This window comes from Lissotriton vulgaris, unplaced genomic scaffold (genome assembly GCF_964263255.1).
Source record: "Lissotriton vulgaris unplaced genomic scaffold, aLisVul1.2 SCAFFOLD_1342, whole genome shotgun sequence".
Lineage (NCBI taxonomy): Eukaryota > Metazoa > Chordata > Amphibia > Caudata > Salamandridae > Lissotriton > Lissotriton vulgaris.
The window spans coordinates 141,889-157,040 of record NW_028248619.1 but is presented as its reverse complement, the minus strand read 5'-3'; the positions used below and the strand labels follow the sequence as shown (position 1 = coordinate 157,040).

At 44.8% G+C, this 15,152-nt stretch overlaps 1 protein-coding gene across 2 annotated transcripts in view; it reads right to left on the bottom strand.

The window, feature by feature from the left end:
• Positions 1–15,152, bottom strand: part of TMEM150C (transmembrane protein 150C) — a 268,665-nt gene that overhangs the window by 146,229 nt on the left and 107,284 nt on the right. Inside the window, exon 2 of one of the 2 annotated variants that reach the window (XM_086950025.1) lies at positions 10,932–11,087. In XM_086950025.1, the coding sequence (XP_086806151.1) occupies positions 10,932–11,001 (70 nt within the window). In that variant the 5' untranslated portion in view covers positions 11,002–11,087. The remainder of the gene's footprint in view (positions 1–10,931; positions 11,088–15,152) is intronic. The other variant, XM_086950026.1, reaches the window with a different exon arrangement.

Here is a 15,152-nt window from a genome sequence, read left to right as displayed (position 1 = left end):
TGTTGACAATGTTAGGAGTTCTTAAAGGGGGAAACAGTAGCAGCGTTCCAAGAGCACGGGAATAAATAGCCAAGGGGTACATTTACTGACTTGGTGAATGCTAAGCAAAAGTGCACTTGCTAACTCATGTTTTTTCCCCTCTGAGAAAATATTTCTCTCAGTGAAAAACCTGTTACCACCCCTAGAAAAAGCTCACTTTTCAACCCTGGGAGCATGTTTACGCCCATGAAATATTACACATTCCTTGAGTCACAGTATACGTGAGTATATACATTTATTAAGTTAATTCACATTTTGTGAATTGTAAACGTGCACTCAAACAGTTAAAGAAAGCCGAACTTCGGTGTGCAAAAGGCTTTATGAATCAGGTCCAAGACCTCGATGATGCAAGAAAACTCGGCCACACAGCACAACGTCAATTAAAACAGATGACCACTATAAACTGTTTTTGGCCCTTCTTACGAGTTGGGCGGTGCAATGGACGGCCCAACCAGTGGTGGCAGACCGCCAGATTGACGGTCTGACGCATTAGGACTGTGGCGGTTAGACCACCATGGGACTGCAGCTGCTGCCAGAGATACACGATCTCTGGCGGTCTTGCATCGGTCTGAGGCCCCTTATATGCTGGCGGTGCCACTGTGGCAGCACCAGCATATTAGGAGTTTCCTCACCACCACACTTTCATGGTGGTGTGACCGCCATGAAAAGCGTGCCATAAGGAAACAAAGGATTGCCTCTGCTTAATGGGGTGCATGCAAGGGTACATGTTGAGCCCCCTTGTGTACATTCACCCCAGTTCCTGCAAGGCATGGACTTGATAGTCGTTGACCTGCAGGAACTGCCTTTGACGCTCCCAATGTGGTGCCTTTTTTAAAGGCACCGCTGCGGGACTGCCAAAGAACCACCCCCCAGAGTAAAAATAAGTTGTACTCTGGCAGGCGGTCTCAAAGACTTTGGCAGTATTGGAGCGGGGTGGCAGCGTGGCGGCCCCGCTCTGAGACCGCCAAAGTCATAATAAGGCCCTTATTCTTTCAAAGAGCAAAAGAGCCGACTTTTTTTCTTCACAAACTCATTTCCTCACACTTTGGCATGTCCTGTACTATATACTATTCATTGTGGAATGGTTATTTGCAATGCAGGAGTTCTTTAATAAGTCAGGTTCACGGCTCTTGGACTGCAGAACTTGTTGTGCTCAAAATTGCAGCTCAGATCTTCAATTTGTGGATCCTTCTTTAGATCAAAATGTAATCTTTTTGTACATCTACAATCCTGCCTTAAGTATGTGTCACTTCTTTCCGAAGAGCCTATGTTCATGGTGATGGTGAAGGGGTTAATATTTCCTTTGTTCCCGATTGGTAGGAGCACTCTGCAGGTACGCTCCCGTCATCCTTTCTGTTTGCGATAGCAATAGAGCCACTGACTCAACGGGAATGAATAGTGCGGTGTTCCGGGTGGGCCCTGCTTGTTGTGCACCGGAGATCCCTGTATGGCAATGATGTGCTCCAATATCTAAGTTATCCTGAAGGTCCAGCTCACTGCTAACTAGATGCCAGATTCATCAAAGACCCGTTTTGCGAGTCTTTAATAGCGATTCATAAGGAATTGCTATTACAGACTCGCAAAACGGGATTCCTGTAGGAATCGCAAAATAAAATGAGATTCCTATACATTCCTTATTTGCGATTAGCAAATTGCTAATCGCAAATAAGGAATAACTCCCCATTCATTCCTATGGGCCTAAAGGCCCATAGGAATGAATGGGGAGTTATTCTTTATTTGCGATTAGCAATTTGCTAATCGTAAATAAGGATGCGATTTCAAGGGTGCTAGGGGTGTCCAAAGGACACCCTGTAGCACCCCTGAAATGTAATCTACATTGGTGTTGCGCACACACATGTCCAAAGGACATGTGTGTGTGCAACATGCAACTTAGAGAAATGCATTTAAATGCATTTTTCTAAGTTTTCGCTATTTACTACTGTAGGAAGGTACATCCTGACTATGGTTGCCCCCAACTTTTTGCCCTGTGTTTTAGCTGGTTTTTGACATAGTCGACCTGGGATCCTGCCAATCAGGACCCCAGGCCTACTGCTCTCTCTTTAAAATGGATTCCATGTACCCTAGGTACATTTCCAATTGGTACTGGGCCACCTTATCAGACCCTGTAACTCAGGGCATAGGTGTACCCAGGGCTGCCAAGGGCTGCAGCATGTATTATGCCACCCCTGGCTGGCCTCCTAAATTTGACACAACTGGCTGCATGACAGCTGGGGCAAAGTCGTGTAATCACCCTTTGCTGTAGGTGTAGTATACCTATACCTAACCCTAAAATGGACACACAGATTCCTATCAGTCACTCCTATGGCAGGCCTTGACAATCCTGAAGGCAGAGTGCTTGGAATCGTGTGAGATGGTGCTCTGGCATGAGCTGAGCCTGTCTGCAGCTTGCGGAACCAAGTCCTAATAGCTGTTCCATGATATCGCATACCATATACTCTTAAGTGCATTATAATCCTCGCGGTTAAATGCTATCTTTGGTATTGCTTTATCAAAACATGTCGAGTAAGGTGTCATACGAATTGGAATACTAACCCCTCGCCAATCCTGGCGACGGGGTTAGCATTCCACCCTTCTAGAGGGACACGACATGTATGTAACTGTGAACCCCGGTTAAAGTTAACTAAAGTCTCAGCTCCACAAAATGGATGCTGCCACCACAGACACGAGTCTGACCCCCTGCAGCTGGGAGTCCTCCCAGCAAGGGGAGCCTGGACAAAGGGTTTCCTGTCAGGGGCGGTGCTAGCACCGTCCCAGACATGGTTTTGTGTATCCTGGGTAGGCAGGGCTTTACAGGAAGGTGACGGCTGAGTGGCACCCCGGTGCTCACTACGCATAGGCCAGTCAGAACCAGTTCCAGGGGCACACCAGCCCCTGGCCTGGGGAAGTCCGGCAGGGGAGAGGGGTGTAACCACCCCCCTCCTGGTCCCACCCATAGGCAGGACCCAGTCACCGGGTCAGCCCCTTTTTTTAGTATAAAGATAGGAGCGGGCCCCCTGTTAAAATTAGATCATCTTTGGAATCAAGACACGACTTTCTGCGAAAGGACTTCAAGATTTCTTCCTCAAGATTCTCCCTTGTGGCTAAGGAGTAGTCACCCTGCATCCGCAGGCACCATCCTAAAGAACACTGCGGTCTGCTGCAAGTCCTTCATCACGAATCCGACGACCCAGCTCGACGAGACCCGGCTTCCCTGGCACCTCTGACCTCTACTCACCTCTACAGCAAAGCTGAGAACCGTGAGTGCGACGAGACCTCGAGGGACCAACGATCGCCAAGACTGCACGACATCTTTACAACAAGCCCACCGTGTCCTCCACGGGTGAGTGCTTTGGGGTCCGAGAAGCCCCGACCCTGCGCAGCTCCAGCACCCAAGGTCAGCCTCCCTGCATCTCCACGATCTGCGTGGGGCCCTTCTGCTGTTTGCTGTGCACCGCGTTGTTTGGCTACTAGCCGGCTGGCTTGTGGCCTTCTGAACGACGCCCGACGACATCACTGCTGCTGGTCTGGTTGCTCCAGACTGGTCCTTGCTTCCTTCTTGAAGAGAGGCACCCCGGACCCTCCTGGTCCACTCCAGACGCCATTTTAGGTCCACCGCGTGGGCTTGAATTTGCCAAGGCTTTGTTGCCCAATCCTGGGTCCAGCGACGCTGACAGCTTCTATCTTCGTGGGACAGCTCGATCCTCCTTCCTGGTCGCCGACAACGCCTCCTGGTCCGTGAGATCTCCGAGCCCAGCGTCACCCACACGCCTTGTCGAAGTGGCTACCATCCGGTGCCCTCCTGGTGCCCACTGACTACTGGCTAGTAGTCTCGAACTTGGTCCCCTCTGCTTTCAGGTGTCATCTTCCATCGATCCAGGCTTGGATCCACCGAACTTTCTTCACTGGTCGCCTGCCAGCAACTTCTTTCTTCCAGGCTCCTGGTCCGTCAACGAGGATTCCCGACGTCTTTTGAGTCCTATGCAGCTGCAGCCCCTGGGCTAGGTAACTTCGGCATTTCGGTGCCCCAGCATAGCCTCACTATCCAAGGGTCAGAATCTACTTTTGTTTTCTCCCTACCAGGTCGGGTTCGCCCGAGAACACTAACTTTGCAAATTCTAGCTACCATAGACTTTGTCCCGCTTCTCGCGTGAGAGTGCACACACTGCACCCGAGTCCCCTGGGTCTCCTAGAAGTAATCTAACGATTCTATAGCCAAGTCCTAGCGATTCCAAAGCCTATTAGTACTGTACTTACCTGCTAGTAATTTCGCATTCCACTTTTCAAGTATATGGTTTTCCATGCCCCTCGGGCATTTGTATATACTGTGCTAACTTAAGTATTTTTGTAAGAGTTTTGGTTTGTGCTTAGTACCCTGTCCTCATAAAGAGTACAGGGCTGTTGTGATTCTTAATAAATAACTGTTTATTTTCATAACACTTGTGTGGTGTCCTTTCACTTGGTGTTCAAGGGGTATATGTGGTATAACAGCTGGCTTAACACGCCCTCTCGAGTCTTTAGCCTTAGACTGCTCGTATCCACGCTACTAGGATAGCTGGTCTATAAGGTTGACTTACAACCAATCATCAATAAGGGTTGCTGGACTGATACATAGTGTTCACTAGAATAGTGAGCACTGCATATCAGGCCACCTTCTCACAACTACAGGTTTTGACCTCGCGGTAAATAGCGGCCCGAAATTGCGAATTCGCAATTTATAAATGGTAAATGAATTGCATTTAAGAAATCTCAAATAGAGATTCCTTAAATGTAATTCCTTGCAATTTAGCGAAATCGCATTTACCGATTTTTGCATTTGGGATGATGAATCCCAAATGCAAAAATTGCGCTCGCAAAGGGCCAGATTCTCAGAATCTGGCCCTTTGCGAGCGCAATTAAGCTTAATGAATCTGGCTGTTTGATGTGTTCAACGATTTCCCAGATCTCTGTGTCAATTGGACAAAACAACTACTATTTCCAGTCATGGGAGTAAGCTGGAAAGCAACTGGCAATCGTGCCAAAAAGTAGGACCTATTAGCTTCAGAAACGTGGATGTGTTCATAATGAAAGTTAAGAAAGTATACAAGTCTCAGGCACTTTGACGCATATTATTACAAATTACCTTAACAAGTGGCAGACGCCCCTGTATCCAAAGTTATTGCATCACAGGAAACCTCTTCCAAATGCTCAGGTCCCAGGGTCACCCTGTATTGTGAGCAGGTGGGGTATGGAGGGTACTGACGGGCAATAGCAGTGACTCAACCATTGACGAGGGATTGGGGTGGGTGACTGGGTGCCACCTTTACCAATTTAACGGTTTTGTCCCCAGACAGATCAAGCCACTGTTTTGGAATAATGGGCCTTGGCAGATAAAGACATATCATGCATCCCATATAGAGGATGCACTGAAGAGAACATTCCCTCAAGCAACACAGACAGTGTCCAGAGCCCACTGTGAAACATGGAAGTGGATTGGCTGAATCCGTAGCTTAATGAAAGAAATGCCATTATTGGTCGTCAGCCAGCTACACTGGGTTGTGCTAGTTTATTAGGGCTTTACAGTGTGGGACCATGAAGGCATCTCCAAATGGAGATGTGGTACAATAACGTTATATCAAGTCATTTGAAGTAGTGTGGCTCACTGGTTAGAGGTGGCAGACCCGAGAGCAGAGGACGGCCCGGGACCAGGGTTCGATTCCCGGCGCGGCAGGTTTCTGGACCAGGGTCAGCGGACTCGATAATTCTCTCGCCTCGGTGCCCACTCTGATCAGCGATCACACTCGGCAACTCTGGGCATTAGCTTGCCTCATCTTCACTAACGGCCCCCCAGACCGCCGGGGATGCCTGGTCTCACCCTGGAGATACCCATTAAGGGACCATCTCTCAGGGAAGCCAGGAAGGGTTTCGCGGCGGTCGAAGCGCCAGGACGCCTACGGGTAGCAGTGCGCTATATAAATGCCTACACACACATTTGTGGATCTGAAAACATAATTTCAAATGTATCCTTATCAGTTTTATTAGTATCCATAATTACATCTTGCGATGGCGCCATAACTGAAAGAGATACTGAAAATTCCCCACTTAAGTCACTCAGAAGTCAAACTCATAACTGACTAACGTGGATTTAAGAAAATCTCATATGTTGACCAGACACTGTTTTTGAATTCACCTCACACTTTTGGGACCCTGACGTAGGCGATGGAACAGCCCTCATGTCATCCAGAGATCGTGATCTCTCTGTGCAATCTTACCAAAACTCTTTGGGAAGAGTATATTTTATTGAGGCCATTTGTGGCAAATATGGCATGATATTTGGCCTATTTCCTCGTTACACTGAAATGGGTGACTTCATGGACACAGTTTGGGGATGGAGCGTACTACATCTTTTCCGACGAACACCCAGTAAACCTTGTAATCTAATCGCTGCAAGGAACACTGTGCAAAAATGGTGCAACAAAGATGCATGTGATGCTGAAACTTGGAGCCATGTGATAAGTGTACGACAGAGAGGCTGTTTATTTCAGGCCTGTAGTTGCACCTAAAACCATAACAAGATTTGGGGCTTCTTGATATCTCATGATCACATTAAATCGCTATTTTGGTACATTATGGGACTCGAATTTAGGCACAGTAACTGTTAGATGTGGAGTAGGATTTGGAACAAACTAAAAGGGTATTGAAACATTCTAGAATCACACTTCAATTTAATCATCAACAACCTTATTTGGCCCCAAAACCTACAGATAAGATATATTAGGGATTTAGAAGTTCGCCAGCTGGATGTAACTCAATTGAAAAGGACTTCTATGGTCTGGGATTGGCTGCTGGGAAAGCGTACTTTCAGCAGTGACCAATTTCAATTGTAAGAATTACTTGCTGACCAAAGCTATGTCTGATGGACCAACTATCCAGGTCCAAAAATTAAAAAAAATATTTGCAAATTTTCTGATCTACCAAACATCAAAAAAGGACTGCCTGGAGGGCTACAACAGTACCACACCTATCAGTCTGCCTGAAAGATCCTTTTAAGTAGGCTGAAGCAGAGGACGAGAATCATTCGGCTGAACTGTAGAAATGGTGGACAAGGGACATGCGACACATGGGATGTAATCGTCATGGCGTTAATGAACAAGTCCGTTGGTAAACCACCGTGATTAAGGATTACGGATGGTCGCCCACTGTCCCAATGGGCAGTCAGGAGTGAAATGGGACACACTTTATGCAAAAGCATAGGAATACATTCATGCCTTTTGTACTGGACTCTTTCGCAAGCCACGCAAAGGAAATTGAATTCATTACAGCCAAAGACTACTCAATGTTCACCATATAACCATCACACTACAGATGGCATGTAAACAGCAGTGTAGCAATAACCCATAATACCCAGGGGTCAGGTTCATAGGTCATTACCAGGAGCTCATGCTGAATACTGATCTATGCTGAAGTTGATCTTCGGGACCTGGCTACTAATTGATCACAATAATTAATATTATTCTTAGCCATTCTGATCTGCACTGTGAAACTGGGTTACTAATAGAAGATATAGTGTACAATCATTTAAGCAACATGGCTGTACTGATATTCTATTTTAATACTATAACTAAAATAAAGATCAATTAAAAAAAGAAAAGACCATTTTCATTATTGTTCTCAAGACTATGAGCACCGTTCACACTTTGTTGTCACATACTGTACGTCAATGAATGTAAAATGTTCTTATGAGACTGCAGAACTGATTCTTACATGTGTCATTGATACATGCGGCAATAACTATGTTGCTCAATTGCCAATAATGAGTTTAATAAAAAAAATAATGCTGGCATTCATAGGTCCTCATTCTTGGTGCTTTGGCAGTATCTTGCTGACCATGCAGTTATCCAGCACAATTTGTCCTTTGCAATTTGATGCAATAGTCCAAGCGTTGTACTTTACAATAGGGAAAGACATGCAGTATTGCCATGTTATCTCCTATTCGGACCTGTGGAACTCATACCTGGGGAAACCCAAGACCAGAAGTATTGGTCATTCGCCATGTGGAACTAAAGCATCTTTTTACAGTGGCCTTCACATTGAGCCACTGAGTATTGTTCCATCACCTTTAGTATCTAGGTTGTGCGGGTCTTATAAAGGTGGTTCCAAAAGACGTACAAAGAATCAGGAGTATGGCCTTGCTTCTTACAAAAGAATGGTGGTGACAGCCTTGGTAAGTATTCGTCAAGTTAGGCTCAAGGGTCTTGCATCCCACAAAGACATGAACGAGACACTGCGTGTTTATTACACACTAGAATAATCAACACATGGTGTCTCTTCCATGTAAATGCCTTCTAAACAATGCAATGTTGATATGATATTTGGTCAAGCACAGAGTCTACGGCTATATCAAAATCCACAGTACATTCTCCAGTATCCATTATTTAGATGCTTGGTGGGACTTTTCTGCACCAGTTATTCAGGAATGGGCCCACTGTTGTGCATTCGCTATGTGCTGTAAGCAGGTGTACTTTCAGGCTCTTGTTATTGTTGTATTACACCACCACAAATACATTCTAAATCAAATTTTAAGTGCTGTCCTTCTACTGCAAGTCTTAGACACTTCCTGTGCTCATGATGCATCAGGGTGTGGAAATGAGTATTTCTGAGGTTTACAGTTGCCAGGTAGTCATCTGCATGAAGGTACCAGATGATTTCCAGCAATGTCAACATTCTTGTGACCCATGATTAACCATGGGAATCAAGTGACCTCGCAAAAACAATGCTATTTTCATCTGTGACTACATCTAAAACTGCAAGTGTATTTTGAAGCATCAGGTCTTGCCACACAGGCCAGAGCCATATCTGGTTCAATAATGAACTATCCTGGACCTAAAAAGGAATGGGCATTTTACCAAATTTACCAAATGGGAACTTACAAAGAATTCAGAAGTTTGCAGTGATAAACGTAGAGCATTCCTCAAAAAAGATCTCATATAAATTACAATATGATCAGTGATTATTTGTAAAAGAAAATAAGAATAATATTGTTGTCTTAGTAGCTTACAGCTGCTAACTGCCAGAGTGGAAGGCTACTAAGGCTGCCTAATTTTGATTCAATTTTGTATCGCTTTCTTCCACCAACCTACACTTCATGTCTTTTTCGCACTCAGCGGGCTTATTTTCATCGCTGCTTTGTCGCTCAGTCACTGATGTGTACTATTTCTCTTCCTCCTTTAGCACCTCTCTCTCGCCCGCTCTCCTGGTTAAAAGTCTAAGAATGAAAAGTAAGTCTAGGCTCCAGAAACGAGTGCTGAAATCCGCTACTTGCATCCATCGACCAAATTTAACGTCAGAAACTGCAGGCTAAGTTGGAAACCAGTTGTGGATTCGTTTGCTCACAAGGATCTCCACACTCAAATTTTGACCCATATGGAATTTCTCTTCCACTGGACTAAACACGTATAATTCAAAGTTTTGTGACTAAATAAATTTGTTCTGCGACTAAAGTAAATTTCCCTGTGAAGGACAAAGCAAGCATATGGAACAATTTACCACTGCAGCCCAGGCTGGACTCATACCTAAGCTTTTGAAAAAATAGAATAGCTTCCTCTTTAATCTCGGACACAGCCCTGGCGATTACTTCTTTATATGTCACCATATTTGTTGATTGTTACCAAGATTAGTAAGCACTGTAAGATCCTAATTAAGGTTTTAGTGCAACGAATATAAAAAAACAAACAGCACTGCACTCGATGTCTTAAGGCACATCAACATTCAACGTGGAAGCAACAGGACTGAAAAAAGCGATCTAGAGAAACAGAGGGTTGGGAACACTTATTAACTAGTGCAAACTGTTTGCCAAGCAAATAATAACTCAGGAATTATTTTTTTGTTATCAGACATAGAATGCAGCACGTAGAACATCACCTGACCTACCAAGAGCCACAAAGCACTAAATAAAGTTTTTTGAAAGTAGGAAGACAAGGCAATAAAGTGATTTTCCAAAGATAAATTCAAGCTTTGTCAAGCCGGGGTCTTGGATTGCTTTCAAATTAAGCCTGGAGACTATTTACTTGGACTGTAACTATTGTGGGAGGAAAGCACCACATTTTCCTGAAGAATGTCCCCCATTCAAATGTAATCAGTTCCAGATTATAGAATTTTCTGAAACATCTCCCTCATAGGCACTCATTGTGAGGTAGCTGGAAATTGCTTGGGGAGATACAAGGGCCACAATTGAAGGCTCCGAAAGCGACAATTACGTGGACTCAGCATTACTGGGTCGAAAAGCAGGTTTTTAGGATTGTGTTTCTGCACCTGGAAAAGACAGGGCCTGCGTCCCAGCACCTGGTATTTCTGGGTGCGGGAACGTCACACATTTCAGAATCACGCCGATCAGTGCCTTCAAGGTGAAACCACAAAACTTGATGAGGGCCATAGTGTTTTATGAATATGGTTAAGGTGTAAATATCTTGTGGCATAGGTAGGTCAGGATTGGAGTGGAGCGGGCTTATATCCCTCGAGGATATTGTTTATTTGCTCCACTAAAATTAGGGGTGAAAGATGCACTTAGCTGGGGGACAGGGGCTGGCAAAACGCGTTCCTGTGCAGTGAAAGGCCTTTCCAAAAGGTTGACTGGTCATCTTTCAATTGCTTATTATTATAATTGGGTATTAAACAGGCACTAATAAAGTGACATCTCTACTCAGACAACGTTGCAACGCGCAAAATGGCAAAATAATGAAGTAATAGTATAGTGGTGCTAGATGTCGCATATTTTGCCTTTTCTTGCTCCATAATTTAGTCAACACTGCCACATAAATTGGCCATTCCATGCTGCATAATTTCAGTGTCCCTGAAAATAGCTTTTTTTTACAGAGCAAACTCAGGACATAAACAACGAGGACAAAAATAATACAAACCAAAATCCATACACTTGTTGTGTCCGACCGGAGAGCCCAGGTATCTGCTGACTATCTCGTCCTCAGGCATCCTACCCCACCGGTGTCACTCGCTGGAAAGATCAATTCTTCTCCTCGAGCCGCAAATTACTCCTACTGGACGGCAGGAACCCTCACCTTGAAGAGTGAAAAAAGAATTTACGTCATACAGAGCAGGGATATATACAGCTTCGCATACACTGCTACAATGCCTGTGGATAGACGCAAGCTTCTAATTGCGCCAGCTGGACAACGGATTAATAGTCTGATAACTGCACTCACCGCAAACATTGATTCTCAATTATTTCCTTTCAATATGGCTCTAAGCGCTGCATGAAATTACTTAAGAGCCTCTGGAACTAAATTCATGAATTCTGTCCAGGTTAATGCAGAGTGCTGACAGGGTTCTTTTTACAGCAATCTCTCTACTACCTAGGAAGAGCTTTGCTGAAATGAAACATAATGCAATAAAAAGCTGTCATGCTATGGTTCAAAATTTACACGGAATTGGTTCCTTGCTGCCAAAAAAAGCAGAGTGGTACTGGTTTAAATCTGGTGTCACAGTAAAGTGATGAAGTGATAGTCAAATATCCTGGACAAATCATGGGGATCACCGCTGCTTGGAAGCACATCAGGCCAAACCACAACATAAAAACAAAATTATGCCAGCAATGTTCTTCTAAGTCCAACTTGAGACCCAGTCCCTCACACCGCACTTCTCTACGGGTGTGTTCCCTTATTGGAAATGAAAACGGCAAGTTACAATATATCACATCTTTCAGAATGTCCTTAATTCTTAAATTCTTGAGGGTTTTCCTCATTTGGACTAGCCACAACCTAACTAGTTAAAAAAGTCACTGCAAAAGGGAAGCCAAAGTACAGCACACAATTACAAAGTCCACCATTAGGAAAGTCCTCAAACAACATTCTTCCTCTGTATTAACTTACGCCAGGCTCACCAAAGCTAAATCCAAAAAGTCCCAGGTGACCTCTGAATAGGTGGTGACCACCATTCTCAACAGCAATTAAGGTCGATCCACAAAGGTACTCCTGCAGAAAAAGATCCACCTAGTTCACTGACAACTTCAGTCCGATAAAAAATATCCAAGTCAATATCAGGAGTGAGAAAAACCTGCCTCTACAGAGAATATCACACACCACTGTACCAGAATTCCCCAAGAGTGATTTCTATTTTCTATCACACAGACAAACCGTTGAACAGTACTTTAAAAAAATGGTTCTAAAATCCTAGATGCGATTTGTGTACCCGTGACGGCCTGGAATTGGATGACAAGGACTGGCAATCTGCGCTCTCCTCTCCCAACGAGGTCGCGATTCCAGCTGGGCTCCGACTGGTACAACTTAAGATCCTCCACAGAATCTATGTCACGGGCCCCCGTTTGGTCCATATGGGCTTTTCCGAGGAGGGATTATGTAAGCGAGGATGTGGGTAGGTTGCTACCTTTCTTCATATTATTTGGGAATGCGCGAGATTGCTGCTTTTTGGAGTGGGGTCCATGAGGTCATGAAGGAAGTGACTGGTGTCGCTCTCCTGCCGGAGGCCAGACGCTGCTTGTTGAACGTCTGGGAACTTACGGATTATAATGTAGCTCAGACTCAGTGGGCATCCCTGGGGGCCATGATCGCCAAGCGAGATATTGCTCAGTTGTGGGGGTCTCAGAGGCCTCCTACAGTGGACTTATGGAAGGAAAACATGGACTGGTGCATGTTCAGGGAAAAGACTGTGTACCTAGCCAGGGGCCGTCCCCGGAAGTGGTGCAGAGTGTGGGGACCTTGGAATAGTTATCGTGGAAATATATGTATAACGCCTGCAGTTGATAACACTGATGCTCCACCTTCCCCCTGACCCATACATTTTGACCATTCTCCTGTATTGTTATTATATTTGACCCTTGTCCCCCCCCATCCCCTTTCTTGCTATTGATTGCTGTTCAAATGTATTTTTCCTCCCTTAATCGAACTGGCACTTTGTATAACATGTTTCATGCCTTGCTTGTTTGCATTTTTCAATAAAAAGAAACAAAAAAAAAATCCTAGATGCAATGAACTTCGTACAATAAATCTACTTTTTGATCCTTTTCCTAACCGGCTTAAAGTCTGTTTCCCACCAAACCAAGTGACTACTATTAATTGTTTGACAAATTTACAAAGAGGACAAACATGTTAAATGAACCCTCTTCCTCAATAATGTCGGAGAGCTACCCTAACGGAAAAAGACCACCAACAATTCCCCCACTCAACAACCAGGATTCTGTAAGACAGTATCACACTCTGCATCTTCATTATAAAAAATCTCCTTAGGGAATGCTCAAAATAATTAAATGCTCCTCCAATCACCCACTGATGCATAGAAAACCTCCACAACCACAAAAATCACTGAAACGACTGTTAACCCAAAGCAAACCTTGATACATTTTATCTGCTCCATCCAGTTTAATCTGTTTTCCAACCTAAAAGGTAGTAATGGACATTAGGGACGATACACCCAAAACAGCCAATAAAATACGCCTACTTGGTATGAATGCAATTAAATCCCAACCAGTCCTAGTACATGGTAGCAGCAGGCACTGACTACAGCCTTCCATGTTTTAACTGCTGCTTGTCTCAAGGTCATAAAAGTTATAAAAACTGCAGATCTTCCTTCCAGGCTCTTTCCGGATCTCTTGTTGAATCATGTGGCTCTAGCCTTCCCGCTTAAAAAAAAGCCTATTAGTTCTTGATTTGTAAAATAGTAACTGGTGGGGTCCAAAGCTTTTATCTGAAACCCACTGCCGGTGCAGCCGAATGTCTGTGCTGCCGAATGCCGAGGCTATCTCATTCTGATTCCACATTATGCCTTTTTCCTCCTCCACCCAACTCTATCTTCCCCTTTATCTCACATTTGCATGTTCTTTTCCACCTTTACTTTTTAACTTTGTCAGTATTTTCCTTTCTTTCTCTTCCTCGTTCTGTACCCTTTGCTGCTTTCCTCTCTATAATTCTGGGTCAAAGTCTGATGAAGAAAAATAAATTGCAGTATCCAAAAATCAGAGCCGACGGGCCCCACCTCCAACCACCGGCTCAAATTAAACACTGGTTTTCTTTGGGTCAATGAAATGGTGGCCAAGTTTAGCATTCCAAAGTCAACAGCACTTTATGGCTGTGCATTGCTGGGAATTATACCTGTTCAGATCCACTCAATTAAGCCCTGCTTCCTATTCAATGTACTGACGTCAACAGTCAGCCCACTAAGTTCCTGAACTTTCAAAGCTTCAGACCCAACATCACACTCATAATCGACCACATTTAACAATCAAACCTGCGTAAAAGCCAGGAACAATCAAGCTGTTCAAAGTGAAGATTCTGGGAGCAAGTTTTTACTCCTTAATGACGGTCAATGCCAAATAAAAGGTGCAAGGTTGAAACTAACCCTATGCCACCGTGCACCTGCTTTCATCATTCCTAACAGATCTATGTTTTCATGCTCGGTAGACAAAACACTAAAGATCAGTGTACTATCTATAGCCCTAAAGCCTACCGTAGAGAGCTACACTGGACTTTAAAGGCCCGCTCCAGAGTAATAGGTCAAGTCGAAGGCCTACTACAAGAGTGCAGGACTTTATTGGCCATTACAGTGGGCTATAAGGCTACTAGAACATTCCAGCTCATAGAGGCTGAATGTTCTAATGAAAACAAAGGCCCTGCCTGCAGCGCCGAAGCCTCTCCGGCTTTGTTTCACACTGAGAATGCTTAACAATTACTGTCCAAGCAGCAAAAGACGCACAGCGTGAGCCCCTAGTTCGCCTTGGGCTGTGTTTTTCCACGGCCGAGCCGAGGGAGACGCAGGAGCTGAGGAGAATTCCCTAAGTCCCTCCTTCCGGGGCTCCGAAGCTGCAGGAGGCAGGAGGAGGAGAACAACCATTGTTTTCTCTCTTTCGCTGTCTCTTCCTTTCTCCCCCCTACGGAATCCAAATATCCTGGAAAGGCAGGCGAGAGGGAGTCAGAGGGGAGGGGATCAGAGCCCTGAAATGTTGGCTGCGGCAGGTCTATACCAGTGTTTATTTCCTAGTGTTGCAGGGAGAGGAGTTGGCCTAACGGCTATGGCGGTCGACCTCTAATCTGGGGAACCGGGTTCGAGTCTCGGCAATGGCGTTGAATATCCTGTGATTCTGAGCAAATCACTTAATCTCCCGGTGCCTAACA